Source organism: Columba livia, chromosome 7 (genome assembly GCF_036013475.1).
Source record: "Columba livia isolate bColLiv1 breed racing homer chromosome 7, bColLiv1.pat.W.v2, whole genome shotgun sequence".
NCBI lineage: Eukaryota > Metazoa > Chordata > Aves > Columbiformes > Columbidae > Columba > Columba livia.
The window spans coordinates 24,421,327-24,438,749 of record NC_088608.1 but is presented as its reverse complement, the minus strand read 5'-3'; the positions used below and the strand labels follow the sequence as shown (position 1 = coordinate 24,438,749).

Here is a 17,423-nt window from a genome sequence, read left to right as displayed (position 1 = left end):
AATATTAGTGTTTATACACATAACTAAGTACATATGACCATAGCAAAATAAACAAAACTAAACACAGCAATTCACAGGAGTGCATATATAACACAGACAGCATCTTGCTGCAGAGCAACACACAGACCTTCATTGTTCGCTTTCACTTTGCAACTGTGAATGAGAACAGGAAAATATGAGGGTTGTCTCTGTTGTTGGTGGAGATTAATAAGCATCCCTGCCACTATGCAACAATAACTGGCACTTATTTTCAGTTACTTTTAATTTAATTTTACAGTGAAGAACGTGGAAAAGCAGCAGTATAATGTTACCTGCCACATACTGCACGACCAACCAGGAACCACTTTGTCATCTATGCTTTCAAATCTTCTTCTTTATCAAAGAAAGGCCAATCTTATTTCTTAACCCAATGCTTATTACTAGTCAGATGAGAAGAAAATTGTACTTACAGAGCACAAGTTCCTACATTTCATGTCAAATAATTTAATATGCTTGCTTGAGCTGAGCACCACAAAGTTACTATGATAAAGTTTTCTCTTTGAATAGACAAAATGCTACTTATGTAGACAGTATCACATTTAAACAATATACAAGAAAACTTAATTTTTTTCCTCCAAGGAAGACTTAAATGTCACATGATAAGCATAATCAGGATGATTCCCAACTTTCTTGCCAGTTTTGTTTGGCAGGCAGGAATCCCTCCATCTCGAGATGGAGCAATGCCCAACACAGATGTTCCGAAGGTCTCAGATGTAGCAGGCAGTGCAGTTTGTTGTTACATAACTGCAATTCCATTTTGTACAATATTTAGAGTGGAAGAACACAACAGCCCTTGGCTTGCCAGATTTCCAGCGATATTTTCAACTGCATGATATTAAGGCAAGAGGCTTTTGTGCCCTTTTTTTTTTTATAAACAGCCCTCAGTCATTACAGTTCCACTTCAGTTGAGAAATACATTATTACTTAACAGCACTTTAATGAATGCTGACTTATTCAACTATCTGCTTGGAAATAAGAAAATGAACACTTTTAGCATAAAATTGCCTTATTTACATTCCTAACTTCACAAAGTGTTGTCCGGTTGTCTGTAAATGTCTGCTTTCCAACTCATTTCTGTCATGACCACCATTGCACTGACAGAAGATAACTTCTTCAAATTTGTGCAATGTCTCTAGCATAACAATAAGAGACACTACTTGGTTCAAAATGTTTTCCATTAATGCATGTTCTTTTACTACAAAATTATAGCTAGAAATTACAATTATTTGACATTTTGAAAAGCAGCTATTTTTATAATGCAGGAGTTTACTTATTTAGTGTCACAGAAGTAAAAATTATTTAGATCTTGAAGTTATTATCAAGGTTTTCTTTGTTTTAATAAGAAAAATAGAGTTGGTAAAGAAATCATATAAAATAAGCTGATGAGAAGAAAGGAAGAAAGAGGCAGATCAGTACAGATCCTGCGTTTTGTTTATAGTCAAACAGAAAAATGAATAATCCATTAATCTAGATTTATGAATTGGCCAGGTGGTCTCTCCTCTCATCCCAAGAATACAGGCAAACAAAAGCAACCTCTGCATTGCTCCATTCCAGACTTCCCTCATGCTCAGGATTACCCCTGTGCTTTAGATGGCTTGTCTTGGAGAAGAACACCAGCACCATCAAATTCTGTGTGCTCTTGGAAATCAATTCAACAAGATTACAAATTTAACTGAAATTGCTCTGTATTTCCATTGCTCAATCTTAGTCCTAACTACAATCCTTCCTTCAGCTTCGAGATTATTGGCAACATACATTGTATATGTGACCACACATTTGCCCCAAAATGGCCCTAACAAGCCTACACAACGTGAACACAAATTCTGATTCTTGCCCCACATTTTCTTCATGTTGCTTTCCAAAGACATGTGAGGGAGAAGTAAGGTTATGGAGAGAATAACAGTATGATATTGTTTCATAATCTCATCTTCTCTGGAGGGCAAGAATGGAAAATGTACTTTACAATACCTTTGTATATGTGTTGCCAACTTTATTTCTCAGTTAAGAGTTGAGTAACCCATTCACTTCATCCACTAGAACAAATACTGGCACACAGAGCATCCGTTCTCCATTAGGCCAGATGCTAATGTTTCTTAACTGAATCTGACTTCCCATTAAAAGAAAAGACATTCAACTGTTTGCAAAGGGAAGGCAATGAAACCAGAGATATTGGGTAAGTAGAGATAGGAAATCCAGTGAAGAACAAGTCTGGCACTCATGCCTCCCCTTTCTGCTTTGCTGCTTAATTACTTAATGGAATTAATTATATCTAACATAATGAGTTCTCTCTGATTTATAATTTATTCATTTCCAAGACTAAGACAAGCTGGTGAGGATTTACCACTCACCTTGGACACAGACTCTTTAGTTCAGAAATGTGCACAATATGTGGCTAAAAATTAATGAAAAATATTTGGTGGGTCATCTTATTTGCTTGCAAACCCCATAACCATGGGACCTAGACACACATTGTTCTACAAGAGTAACTCAAAATAGGGCTTTTCTCTCTGTGTTTGTTATGTTGGTTTATTTCAATCCAAAGGACTAAGCAGTGCATCTTTTATCATCTGCTATTCACTGGCATTCTTTTTGCAACGCAGCTACCCATGAACAGACTTGTTCTTATTTGAATTCCAATTATTATGAAGTGCAATGTTTAATCACCTTCTCTCAGCTGAAAATACCGTATTCTCTAGTTGTCTGAAATACAGCAGCAGTAATAAGGCAGACATAGATTTGACTGCAGACATACCAGTTTTTACTACCTTTTAAACAAAGCTGTGATATGTGCTGAGTTAATCTGCGATATTATTTGTGAAGGGAATAACCTTGAAACTTGCTTTTATCTTAGGCTGCTTCTCAGTCAGCTCTGGCTTTTCTTCTGATGTTGGAATATATCATTGTGCGAGAAGGCTGAGTACAAAGCAAAACAACGTCTCCATCAATGTTCTTCTCCTTTCTTTCTTCTAGCACATATTTTTAAATCTGTGTAAAACAACCACAGTCCTATTCTCATCCTCAGTCTCTCCTATTGACACTGCTCCATAGCTGTTTTCAACAACCTTGGCTATCAACCAGCAGCTGAAGGAACTTAACAATACTTTACGAATAGCACATATAGCTCACCTTTTTTGTCGTACTTGTAGCACATGCTCATCTTGTACAGAAATGTGCTTAAGAGCTACGTTTTCTCTTTGTAACCTGTTCACTGGAAGACAAGTACATCTAAGCAGCAGTTCAGTAGCATAATAATAACATACAGGTATGTATGTCTACTTCTTTCCTGGGAGATGCAAAACAAACACTTCTCGTGCTACAGAACCGTCAAGGATTTGTTAGCTCAGGAGCTCTCTGCCAGCCCTTGCTGGAGCTGCAGCTTTGTATTGTACGTAGCACTTCACGTCAATGCTCTGGAAGCAAAGAAGCTTTGCTTTCCAAGGTACTTTTTGACAAACTCTGAAGAGAAATAAGCTCTTGCTCATCTGAAGAGCTTCTTGAAGGGAAGTATTAGCACGACTGGATAAAGCAGAAAAGAGCTATCATTGTAACAACAACCTTCTCTTTGCCAGAGCAATGGTTTGGAATGACTACCAAGTTGCAGCCTGAGTCTTTAGTGACAATCTTCTTTTGCACTTCAGATTTTGACATGCTTATCTCAAAACAGAGCAAACAGATATATTGAGAATATCTGTCAGAGAGAATTCAAATGTTTGCTAATGATACAAAGCTTTTTATGAGTATTGAATAGTCATGATTACAAGGATAAATATTTTGTTAAATAGTCTCAGGCTAGCAATTCATTTTATTAATGCTGACACAGTTAAAGAAAGAAAATAAGAGGGAAAATAACATTACATACACAAAATAAAACCATTCCTTTATACGTTAACTTGTCAACTAAAGCATTCTAGACACGTTGAATGGCCTTCCTCAGAAAATACATAGAATTTTTGCTTTAATAAACGGTTGCAAGGGCATCTTAACACAAATCATAGGCCAAAAAGCTTGACGCTCACCTGAAAAAGTGCCTAGGTTCAAAAAAAAGGAAGGTGTTTCTTCCTGGAGCTCTCAAACCCTTGTGTAAGCTAACCACTTAGACTTCTTCAATATTCTTTAAACTTTAATATATGCAGTACAAAAATACAGGAGCTAGGAAGAAATTATCAATTTTAATCAGATTTTCTTTTTTTTTTTTTTACATGAAATCTTATTCTACTGGGAAAAAAAAAAATAAGCTTGTATGTAACATTTTCAGTTCCAGGATAAAGTATTTAATAAAAACAGAAAAAGAGAGATGTCAGAACAGCAAATAGTTTTAGTAAGGCACACATTTGTTCTGTCTAATACATTTGTATATCTTGAATATGGATAATCCAAATCATGCATGACTGTCTTGAAAATAGAACCCTTCATATCATACCTGCCATCACTCTCCATCTTTACTTTTGTGTCTTTCCTCTCCACTGATGAAATTAAAATAAAATCAAGCCTCTCTTTATTCTCTCCCCCATTTGTTTCCCAGAAATCCTAAATGACATTTCAGAAGAGTTGCATTTCTTCCCTCTGAATTCATGTGTGTACACACACATTCCTCACTGATCCCAGACATCTTGGATCAAATTGCATTTAGAAAATAACTACATATTATGATAATGTCAATCAATGTTTTAGAACACTTGGATTGTATGAATATTCAGTTTTTCTAAATGTACAAGCTGACCTTTTAGTTTATATTCTCAAGGAAAGTGAGACATACTCATGTAGGTGTGGATGTGGATCCATGGTAGAGGGGAAGAAGTGAAACAGGAGGAATGCAAGAGTGACCATGTTCTGAAAACAGCAGTATAAATTATCTGTCATAATTTGCATGGGTAATTAAGCTTTTATGTGAGCAATTTCCCAGGTTCTGTAATATAGAGATTGTTACATACACCATTTCTAATCAAACTGATACAGTTTAAAAAAAAAAATCTTTCTTTATAACATATATCTGAACTTCAGCATTCTCCACATGGTCGGTAAAGCACCCTAAAGGTAAGACAGCTCAGACAGCCATGTTTATACAGCTCAGATTATGTGTACGCACAGCCCCGTGGGACATTGTGGCCCACACACACTCACTATAAGAACGAAACTAAGCCTCCTGCACAGCCTGTTTTTTCTTCACAGATCTTTCAGACATTGTGCTGGCTTGACTTATAGACCAGGCTGTTTCTCCTTGACTGATCCAGGCCATTTTATTTCTTCAACGGCTTTAAGGCCAAGTCTTTCTTAGGAAGAGGCAGCATCTCTATTAATCTCCAGGATTGTGCTTTGGGACGTCTTGTCTCTAAACCACTATAGATATTACCAAGGGCAGGGGCACTCGTGAGCTAAATATCTATTGATTGGAGAGGGCCCATTCAGTGCAGACCCACATGAACGTACTTCTTCTGGTTGCCATGCAAATTCTAGGTAGAAATACAGGCACATCTGCCATATGCCTCCAGGCTGGCTGCACAACACACAGACAGCTCGATGCCTCCAGCCTGAACTGGGCTCTACGGCATGTGTAGCTGCCAACGTGTCCCAGCAGCCCCGACACCAAGGATTTGAAGTGCCTGAGCAGGAGTGCCTCCTGCTTTCAACACACCCATTGATGCTGTGGGGGCTGCCTCACCCCTGGGGTCAATCTGCACCAGTTCCCTCCCATGCTCACTTACAGGGGCTCCTACCCCCTCCCCAGAGAAATCTGTAGCCCAAAGAACTTCACTTTGAAAGTCTTTACCTTCTTGTGAAGGTCTGATTGTGCCACGTGTAGATGTTCACTCAGTGAGTAGTTCACTGTTACCTGTTTGAGTGATGAAAAAGGAATCTAACAGGCCCAAGATTTATTATTTAATTTAAGACAAGTGCTGTGACAGACATTTTTCAGATACTGAAGTAAGAACCCCTACCTAGGCATAAGGAACTTTTTAGGATTCTATTAAAAGCACAGGGGGGAAAAACAAAATAAAGCAAAACAAAACAAACAAGCAAACAAAAACCCCAACACATCGTAGAGTAGCAGCAGCTATCTAATGTAAAGATAATTGCATGCTTTTGTTAACAATTTTGCTACTTCATTCCTTGGCTTGCTCAGAACGTTTGCTTGCTCCAGTGAGTTGTTGCTTTTAAAGTACTTATTTAACACTCCAGCTCTAAAGCTGCTTCAACGGTATTATGTGAACAGAGTTAATGAGGAAAGAGAGCAAAAGAGAATTACATCACTGTAATAACAGTACTTGGCATTTAGTAACATCTTCAGTTTGAAACTCTCAAGGAGATTAATAATGATCATTGAAATAATTCTCACAAACCACTGAGAAGTAAAAATGCTCTTAAAGTCTATGCTTTGGTACAGAGCAAAGCTAGGAATAAGGCTCCATGTTCACAGGTCTGTACCATATCTTGTAGGCAACTGTCAATCCTTGCCTTCCTTTCTTTTAAAGTCACAGAGAGACAGGAACAAGTGAAATTTACAGGTAACCATGAAAAATTTTTTCCCAGATGTCGCATCAGGCTGACAGCAGTGAGCGATCATGTAAGTTGCCACTCAATTTAAGAATAAAGAAGGGATATAAATGCACTGAGATTTCTCTTCCACATGGAATATATTATGTCATATTATATTGCAATCTTGTATCAGCACCACTGTCTGAGGAACACTGGACATGGTAAAAATGCCAATTGATTATATAGTCATTTTTTATGGGGCAGAAATCTATAAGGAAGCCATAAAAGCATCTTTGATACTGTGTCACTGATTGCAACTAGTCACAAACAAAGAGAAAGTTGAGTTTGAGGTATCTCAATATATTAAAACCAAAACCAAACTACACGAGCACAAACACTCCCTCTTATCCCTTCACAACCTCCCACACATTGAATTGTTCTCAGTCTCCCAGAAAAAATAAAATGCCACACCAAAAATGCTACAAGAAATAGGACAACGAAAAAAGAGAATCCAAAGGACTTTAATTTCCAGCAGGCAAGATGGATCTGTGTATATGATGGACCTCAGCCTGCCAACATAGCCTACCAAGGGAAAAGCACTAGCGGCTGATGTCCCACAGCTGCTGCCGCCACAGCCGCGTCTGGCATAATTCTTCCCATTGCCACCGCTCTGCTGCTTCCTACTGAGCTGCCAGGACAGGTGTAGCAGCAACAGAAGCCAAGGCAACAGCAACAGCAGGTCTCTCATTTTAAGCCCCAGCATTTTGCATTAAGTAGCTTCAGTCTTGAATACTAGACTGCTTTCTCTATGAGACAGATAAAAAGTGAATCTGCTATTGCTTAGAATAACTACACAAAAAGATCATCTTAAACATCAAGCAATTAGAATAAATACTGTTTGCAACTTCACATCAGCCACCTCTGCAAAATACTCCTGGTCACAAAAACAAAACAAAAAACTCACAACAATTAAAGAACACCTCTCCTCTTGCTTTCCTACTCTCTACTCAGCCCTTACTTTTTCAGCCAGTTGTTCTCCCTACAAACCTGTCCTTGCTTCTTAGTTCTTGTCCTACAACATTTCAAAGCACATGGCCCACCCAGTTCTCTCCCCTACTCATTTTTTTCACCTATTTATTTCCTCACTAAGAGTCTCACCCTTTAAATCAAGTACCTTTTGCTTTCTACACTGCATAGCTGAGCACTCCACTCCTGGCACTTCTTACTTCTCTCTCCTGCACCCCCCACTTGCAGTGAATGCAGATTGTCCACGTGAACTCAGCTTTACAGAACCTGATAGTCCCTGCAATGCATCAATGAAAAATTTGCAGCACATTATCTCCTGGAAAAAACGTGATGGTGGTTTTCTTAGCCTACAGGCTTCCCTTCATAATTCTACTTTTAAGTTAGCTGAAAGTGTGAAACTCTAGAATTAAAATGGCAATAATGATATTTTCCTATTATGCACATCTCATTATGCTTTATTATTAGTTGATGAAAGAGACAACAGACAAGGCACCTCTCTCTTTTTCTGCTAGTAAGCACTTCATGCTAGCAACTGCCTTTTATTACGTGCTTAATACAGTGCACAGCACTGTGAGGCCTGGATTTCTACTACACCACTATATCCAGATAACAATTATTAGTCCTTTTTTCAGGAACCATACATTTGACTCCCAGATTCACCTACTGCAATAACTTTTTTATAGTCTTCTAGTTATTCTATAAACTAAGCTTTAGTTAAGGTTGCTGCAGACAAATTACTCGATCCTTCCATCATCATTAAAGCTTTTATATCTACAAAATGGTGATACTCGCCTCAGGAAATACTGCTTAGAGGAGACTACTTTGACAATTAAAATATAGTGGTTATAAAAAGCTAACTAGGGATTTTGCAGCACAGACCTCTAGGCAAGACCAGAGCCTTGACTCTGGAATCATGCTCTGCTCTTAAATTTGAAGGCCAGGTAATCCATCTTCAGCCCAAACACAGTCCTTCATGCATCCCTTGAGTACACCCCTTCTCCTGTTAGTCAATATTGCTCTTACAGAAAGAAAGAAAGAAAGAAAGAAAGAAAGAAACAACAAAAAAACAACCCCCAAAAAAACCAAACACAACAACAAAAAAAATCCCCACACATTTAAATCTGAAAAGCAGATGACTGCTGCTCTGCAAAGTCTTTTTCCTCCAAAGTCCCTATCTTTCACTCTTTACAAAGGGCTCAAAGAAAACAGTCATTGGAAATACGAAGGCTCTCCTAGTAGAAAGGTGACTACACAAGGCTAAAAGCAATAGGACTAAAAGCTTTTCTCCTTTTGTGTTTGCTCTGTGGAAAAAGAATGAAGGATTTGTTGAAACAGCAATCTGACAAAGAGAAATTAAAAGATAACAGCTGATCATCCCTCCCCCCTAAAAGACCAAAGAAGAAAACTGAGACATCAGAAGAGAAATCCTCACATTTAAAATTGCAGACATTGCTAAATCCACTTCACATCATGTATTTGCTACCCTTTACATGGTGGTCAGAAAAGTCAAAATCTCTCCTTTGTTCACAGTTTCTTTATTATTACTCTCCTTCTGTATCACTCCCTCTGTTTAATAGACTGGGGTCAGGTCCCAATTTACCAAACTGCAAATTGTTAACCCTATAATGTATTTATTTCTTTCTGCCTTCCAGCACAATATTACTACCCATTCATTACAGAGAACATACAACGTATTACAGTCTGCAGTATGACTTGCATACTTAGTCAATAAATTAAATACGGAATATTTATAAAGAACTTACACCCAAACTGAATACACAACATATGATTTTATCATATTCAGCTGTACTTGCTAAAAACAGTGTTGGTTTTCCTCCTTGTTGTTGTGCAACAGAATATGATTAGCCTTTTCAGAGTTTCACAAGAGATGAAAACCAAGAATCTCCCTCTCCAGCATGGCACACAAAAGCAGATGTCAGAATTGCAGGTTTTATGCTCACCTTTGTATGGGACTCCTAGTTTTCTTAGGGAGATCCCCTGACAGTGGAAATGACTAGGGTTCTACACTCTGTAACAGCTCCACAGTAGGAAAAAATGTCGCTGCTCCATTCTAAAGCATGCCTTACCAAGGACACCATCCTGCTCGGCTCAGGGTTTAAAGAAAACAGGTTTGTCATTGGCCTTCTACTATCTAATAGTCGAAATTAACCACGATTTTGACAAAAATTAATGACACTGAAGTTCCTACAATGACAAAAATCTGAACTGTTTTTTGGTTATTGCTGGCTTCAGTAGTCTGTTCGTTTGTCACTTAACTTGGTCATGGAGCCTGCAAATCGGCAATGTCAGAGCTTTTGCTGACTGCTAATTCTCTTAGGCGATGTATATTGCACAAATAAGAAAGCTACATTAAAATGCCAGCATTATATACAGCATGACATTTTCCACTCTCCCTGAAATGATTTATTATAGTCATGTTCACACTCATTCAGCCTCTTGCACCATAATTTATTGGGAAACTATTCCATAATTGCTGGTCTGACTTTGACAAGAATTATACGATGAAAAAATTTCAGTCATTAACCATCTAGAAATATCAAGCGTTATCCTCACATATGGCAATGAAAGCTGCATTGACACTTCATCCAGTCACATCACTTTCCATACCCATATGTATTATTCCTTCAGGAACAGTGAGTTTCTCCCAGCTGCTATGAAGAGTCCAAGAAGGCAGCAAGACAGAATTTTCAAGCCTTTTCAAAGTAAAGCCCAAAAGCCCCCAATCCAAAATCCCCCACCCTCTAGCTACCATTGCATTTGAGAGAAACCCTATGAAAACAAGAACATATACAAATAATGCCACAAGCAAGGAAGGAAATCAGAAATACAATTGTTAGAGTAGACGGCACAATGAAGCTGGTTGATTTATGGTGTCTACATGCATAAAGGAAATTATTGTATATTTATTTCCCTGGCTATGGTACCATTGCACCTCACATTGTGTTGCACACTGCAACTCAGTTTCACAGCAGAAGAAATTTCCAATCCATTCATTCTCCTGGATAGTTCTCTGCCTTTAACACTGAAAACACTAAGGAAACAAACGAATGCCTAGCAGTAGCCTTCCCAGACCCCATTTACATGCTGAAATATACTTGTTAAGCATCATCAGACATTATTGGATCCAAGAGAGCTTTAGATGTATCGCACCGTTGACATCTTTAGCATTATTTCAAAATGATGCTTCATGTTTTCAGTGACCAAATATGGACTTAAAGCGAAGTACCAATTTCACATGAGGACAGGTATACCCTGTTCTACCCTGTTGCTATGGTAACAGATACGTTAGCCATTCGATTTATGGTAAAATGTATTCCCCAAAGGTAATGTTTTTTCATTCTCACTTGCATAATCATACCAAACCACCTGACTACAATGAGAACTCAGACAGTATGCTCTTAGTTGAGCTCAGCAGCTCCTACAGGTCTTGCATTCACCTTCTTTGCGTTTAAATGCAGGAGATAAAATATACTGATGGTTTAGACAAAAGATGTCCAAAATTCTTATTCAAAATTAGTTCCAAATGGAACTAAGGAAAAATTAAGAGGAGATCATATGCTAATCAGGACTTAATTGAGTACAGCTATCCCAAATCCTGTATAGCATGAAAGGGAAAATATTTTTCACCTGTGAGAATATCATCTTCAGCTTCAGTGAAAAGCATCAGAGCTGATTAAAAAAATTCTAGACACATTTCCTGCCTATTATAGAACACACATCAGAATTCTTCTCCCGATTTAACATATTAAACATACTTCATGGTGAGAGTACTTACATTCAAAGCTGTAAATGTTTCAGTTTTCATCAAAATTCTCAGTTTTCAGAATTTGTATAAGTCAGGTAAGAGGAAAAAAAATACTTCAGCAGCAGCTGAGAAAATAGTGTCACAGCTGGCATACAAATAGCTGGGAAAATGTTCTTAAGCTACAGTCATTCATGTAAACGCATTCCACACCAAAAAATTGTTTAAGTTCTTTTCCTGCCTCTTTTCCTTGCTTGTCAAGCTGAAAAGAAGCCAGGATTGCATCACTGAAAATATTTTCACAATATTTCAATGTATAAAGTTATTATATTCTTGCATTTTGTACATTTATTTTTTTAAATGTGATGATGTTAAACTAACTCAGAAGCTGATTTAGTGTTCGAGGTTTCCATGGATTAAAGTTTTAAAGTATGTTTCTGTTCTAATCAAATTTCCAGTATCAACCTTTGCATTTAAAAATATACATGTCCCAAACTATCTGAAATCGAGTGGGTAGCTCTGATACTTCCTGAAGTGCTCCCACTGAGGCTGGGGCCACACTGTACACCCACCCCTCAAAAAAACCACAAGAACGCTTAAATTGTTTGGAGGGAAAATAATACAGCCCTCATCTCAAAGGGATCCAGGAGAAAAGACATATTACATCCACATAGATAAGAGTCTCTTGAAAATGGAAGTCTAACAAAGTTGGACTAGTACTATATGACACGGGACAATCAGTCTAAATTTGTAGCAAACCAAATAATATTTGAAATATTAGGTGCTTCCATAAAGGATGAACAATATTATACTTAAATTGAATTGATATATCACCTTGTAAAAAGATAATAAATCTCTGTAGTTAGATTTACAGAAATTGTTATTCACAGAGGACATAAAAAAATTTGAAGCAACTGTATGTTCCCACTGCTAAAGAAAGCATTTCACAAAAGACTTCAGAGCACGTTTCCTACTTGTCCACATGATTATATCCCTCCTGCTCCAGCACTACACATAGTGCCCATTTTGCTTCTGAATCTTCTTCAAGCTACTCTAGGAAGTGAGGGGCAGGGGGAAATCAACAGTTCTTGGCTATCGTGATGTCATCCAATGCGATAAGCAAGTGAATTTAGAGCTGGTGAGAACTAATGGCCACATTACAGGAACAAATGAATCATTTCACCACATGTTACAAATATCAAGATCTTTCCTTACCTGCCTCCTGTCCCTCTGAGACGATGATGAAGAGGAGGCACTTCTATGTGATGGAGTGGATGTTTTGTGAGCTGGAGATATACTCTTCTCCTCTGAACTCATCTTTGCAGCAAACCTGTAGTAATGATCTTGTGCTCTTATCACTCATGTACAAAAAGCCAAGAGATAGTCTTCTGCATCCTTCTGTTTCACAGTTTACGGACAGCCAAAGAGGAATTCAATCTCAGCTGAACTGCACCTTAATAAAGAAAAATGTGAGACTGAATGAATACACCCTCGCTCCAAAGCAGCTGTGCAGCAAACAAATCTGTTGACAGTCACTATTCAATCCAACATCTCCCAGTTTTTTTACTTCCCTTCATAACAACGACTGAGTACAAACACAAATACATTTTTCTGCATTCTCACAGAAAACTAAAGCGGTATTATATTATTTCCAAAGCCCCTACGTAAAGGCTTCAGGAATTTACAGCAACTCTCAGGCAAAGTTTACAAATCTTTGACAAGGGTTGTTATTCCATCTTGCATTATATCAAAACATTATCAAGTAACTCCTTGGGACTTCCAACACAACACAAATACCACTGAACACCCCATTATAATCAGTACTTCTTAAAAACCTTGCAGTCAGGTTAAGAAATCTACCTCTGTGAGGAGCAGCTGGGGCTGCCCCAAGCTGGACACAGGTCCAGCCAGCTCAACAACATCCCCACCACAGAGCAGAGCTGACTCTGTCAGCAAAAAGATATTTAAGAAAGGGCAGAAAACATCATAAAAGCAGAGGAGGAGGAACAAAACACTTAGCAAGCACGTGAACACCAGGGTCAGAGAAGAAGGGAGGGTGGAGGTGCCCCAGGCACCATGGCAGAGACTCCCCTGCAGCTCGTGGAGGAGCTGGACAGCCCTGAAGGAGCTGCAGCCTAGGGAGCACCATGCTGAGCAAATTTTCCCCTAAAGGACTGCAGCCCCTGGGGAACCCACACTAGAGCAGGGGAAAAGTGTGTGGAGGCAGGAGTGGTGAGGAGAAACTGCTATGTACTGACCACAAACACCAGCACCACCCATGCCACCCGGGGCAGGGGAGACTAGAGATGGCAGGAGTGAAGAAGTGAAGTTGAACCTGGGAAAAACAGGAGGAAAGCTGTTGTTTTAGTGTCTTTCATATCTCACTACCCAAATCTATTGAACTGGCAATAAATTGCCCACAACAGCAGTTGATAAGCAGTCTGTCTTTATCTCGACCCACAAGCTTTCTCAGCCTCGGCCTGTTTTCTCCTGCCATGCCCCTGCGGTGGGGGCAGTGGGCAGCTGGGTAGGCGTTTGGCTGCTGCCCAGGGCTGACCCACCCTACAGGAGCCATTCTACTTCCACTTTGCTCAGCCACCGCTATGCAGATTACCTCTTTGCAAGTATTAGGTGTTTTCTCTCGCTTCTCTCTACCCAAATCCTTAATTTCCATCCATGAACAGAAAAATGGATACTTAGGGCAGCACAAGAGGATATTTGTGTCAATAAATAGCTGAATGCTACCTGTCAAACACTTATGAAAATATTCGAAGTACATGACCAGTACATCATGACAGTTCAGGAACAGAGTTATAGGTCTCACTGCTTAACAGATTGCTTTGATCTTCCTTCAGCTGATAGATACTGTGTCTGATCTTCCATTAACCTTAGATAAAATCATTCCCTGAATGATGTAAAGTGCTTGAAGCTAGCATCTATCTTGCCACCACTCTCTCTCTAGTTTTAAAATAGTGCCCTTCCACATACACTGTGATGACAGCTCACCAAGGGTCAGCACAGCACAGCTAGCTTCAGATGAGTGAGGAGAAAGGTGCTGTCCTGCACCATGTTAAACAAGATCAGGACAAAAACACATTAAATAACACTCAGACGTGAACGCAGGCTCAAGAAATTATGATATGTTGAAGAGAGAGCTCTAGCTTATCCAACCACAACCAATATCCATGCAAGAATATCATCCAGAACCCAGATACTCATACAGAGGCAGCTACATAATTAATTACATTTTGCCTTGTGGCCACCAGCTTCCAAATACTGCACCCGAACAAACACCCTCCTGCTGGAGACAAGATCTCTGGTGACTCACAAGTGACAGACACCTTTTCTGCTTGCTGTACTATCGGAAGTGGAATGGCTTCACTTTGTTAGTTATCAGCACTTTTGCAAGTCCGATTATCATCCACATCTTATGAACAAGCTTCCATCTCCATCAAGGAGTCTCCCATAGAATTACAGATATCACATAATATCCACAGAGCCCACACAGCATCCCAGTAGCATAACTGGGAGGACATGGCTGTTCCACCAGCAAAGCTGCCCACATAACCTGAACATCTTGTCCAATTCTCTAGTCTTTTCAGGATGACAAGTTGCTGCAAGAAGAGGCCTAAGAAGATGCACTGTGCTGGAGCCGCTAGAGCCAGCTACAAGACAGAGATTGCAGGAAGAAAGAAACAAGTTGCACAGCACATTTGTTTCAGAATTTCAGAGAGAAAAAATAATGAAGTTGCATCCAAAGAGAGGCTTTTCCTTCTATCCTAGCATATCAGGGACTGTGGATCTAGTTTAACAGCGTTTTCATGTGCTAAAAATGCACTAGGCAAATTTCAGCAAGAGAGGTGTACCAACAGTGATATCTCAAGCTCTATGCAATTTTCATATGAATCAAAAACCAAGTTACAAAAATTAGAACACAAAAATTATAATCCTAGTGCACAAAGCTGTGCAGAACAGTTGAGTTATTTAACAGCTAAAAGGACAGTTTTTCAGTTATTTGCAGCTATGAGGTCACTGAAATTTCTTTTGCAGAGCAGCTTTCATGCAAATTAAAATCAAACCTTTTTAAAACATCTGATTTTCACACAGTTGACTCATGTGCAAAAATTTATACTTAGCATTGGCACAGGAGGACAGTGATCTGGCACTTCAAGTGTGTTTTTAAGGCTCTCAGGAAGCGTAGGTGCTGTTGTAAGAAGCAAACACAACGCTAGCAAGGAGAACACAAGAAAAACAGTTCTGCAAATAGCTGCCAGATTTGAGATTCTGTTAAGTATGGGCTTTTTCTTTTGAAAGGTATTTAAAAAAAAAATAAATTGTTGCTTATACCTGAGCCAAACTCTGCTGTGGTTCTGTGGCAGTGCCCAGCCACTAAGAGCTGAACCTAACCAACAATTTGCTCAAACCACACTGATTTATTAATAGCAGTCTCCCCACCAAAAAGATATATAAAACTAAGCCATTCCCCTTCACACTACAAGAAGCAAAGATTTCTTCTTGTCCTATTTAACAACAATTACTTCAACACAAAATTTCTTTGATAGGGAAACAATTCAGGGTTAAAAGTCAAAAAAGGCAAGTGGGATATTTAGGAAAACAAGCACTGTAAGCACAACAAAAATATTAATACAAACTAGCAAGAACTAGCATTGAGCTTTTTGTTACTGTTCTTGCACATGGAATTTGGCTTGTGTTTCTCTATATTGCTAAGAGCCTATCTTCCAATATTGGATAAAATTTCTGTAATACATCTTGTTTAGAGCACATTAGAAGGAATAGACGTCGTGAAATGGATGTAACAAGATGCCAGTCTCTCTAAAACTAAGATTGAGGCAAACAATTATAAATCTAATTTTTTGGCCAACAAATTCAATTTACCAAAATGAACAATTTACCAAAAGGAACAAAAAAATTACTGTACAGAAACTACAATATTCTTGCAGTTCACCCCTACTATGTTTATATTTTAAGCTGGCCTTTGAATTCAAGGTGGGGTTCTCCCAATAGTGTTTTTGTGCTTGATCTCAATTGTTACAGTTAAGCTTGAAAAAAGAGGAAAAAAAAAAAAAAAGAAAATGGAAACCTATGATTCCCCAATCTTTCTCTACTTCAGTCTCAGTTTTTAACTTATTTTGCTAGACAATTATTTTTTTCCCATGTTTTCCTCAGTTCATTAGTGTTGTGAGTTGGTTTTTACTTTTTCCCTGATGTCTTAAACCAAGTATTAAATATGTCTTAAAAACAAGGTTATTCTTCCTTTCCACCCTGTCTTTTGGTCTCTTTCTGTCTAAATAAATAAATAAAGGAAAATTTCATCCTTTATTTCTCATATCAGAAACCACTGCTTTTTACACTATATATTATGTTAGCCCAGAAGTCCTGCCTTCTATTTTCTGGAAAAAAAAAACAAAAACAAAAACATTTCAGATTCATCCAAATAAATGACCAATCCAGTACCAAGATGTTGCATTATTATTTTTTATACCAACATCACACTAAACTGTTTGACAAAAAAGGAAGCACTGAAAGCTACTTACTGATTCTCTTCACCTTCAATCCCAGGTTACAAGAATATGTTTGATTCAACATACCTTAAAAGTATTTCCTGGGAATTCTGTAGACTGGACTATTCAGTAGTATGAAAATACTACTGAATAGAGTGTACTATCAGCAAGTTTGCTGATGACACTAAGCTGGGAGGTGTGGCTGACACGCCAGAAGGCTGTGCTGCCATCCAGCGGGACCTGGACAGGCTGGAGAGTTGGGTGGGGAATAACCTAATGAAATTTAACAAGGGAAAGTGCAGAGTCCTGCATCTGGGCAGGAACAACCCCAGGTTCTAGTATAGGTTGGGAAATTACATATTAGAGAGCAGTGTAGGGGAAAGGGACCTGGGAGTCCTGGTGGACAACAGGATGACCATGAGCCAGCACTGTGCCCTTGTGGCCAGGAAGGCCAGTGGCATCCTGGGGTGTATTAGAAGGGGGGTGGCTAGTAGATCGAGAGAGGTCCTCCTTCCCCTCTACTCCGCCCTGGTGAGACCACATCTGGAATATTGTGTCCAGTTCTGGGCCCCTCAGTTCAAGAAGGACAGGGAACTGCT

At 38.8% G+C, this 17,423-nt stretch overlaps 1 protein-coding gene across 6 annotated transcripts in view; it reads right to left on the bottom strand.

Moving 5' to 3' along the window:
* The window catches only part of OSBPL6 (oxysterol binding protein like 6), a 104,156-nt gene that overhangs the window by 45,425 nt on the left and 41,308 nt on the right, over positions 1-17,423 (bottom strand). For all 6 annotated transcript variants that reach the window (XM_065069779.1, XM_065069783.1, XM_065069778.1 and 3 more), the window contains exon 2: positions 12,518-12,755. In XM_065069779.1, the coding sequence (XP_064925851.1) occupies positions 12,518-12,619 (102 nt within the window). In that variant the 5' untranslated portion in view covers positions 12,620-12,755. The remainder of the gene's footprint in view (positions 1-12,517; positions 12,756-17,423) is intronic.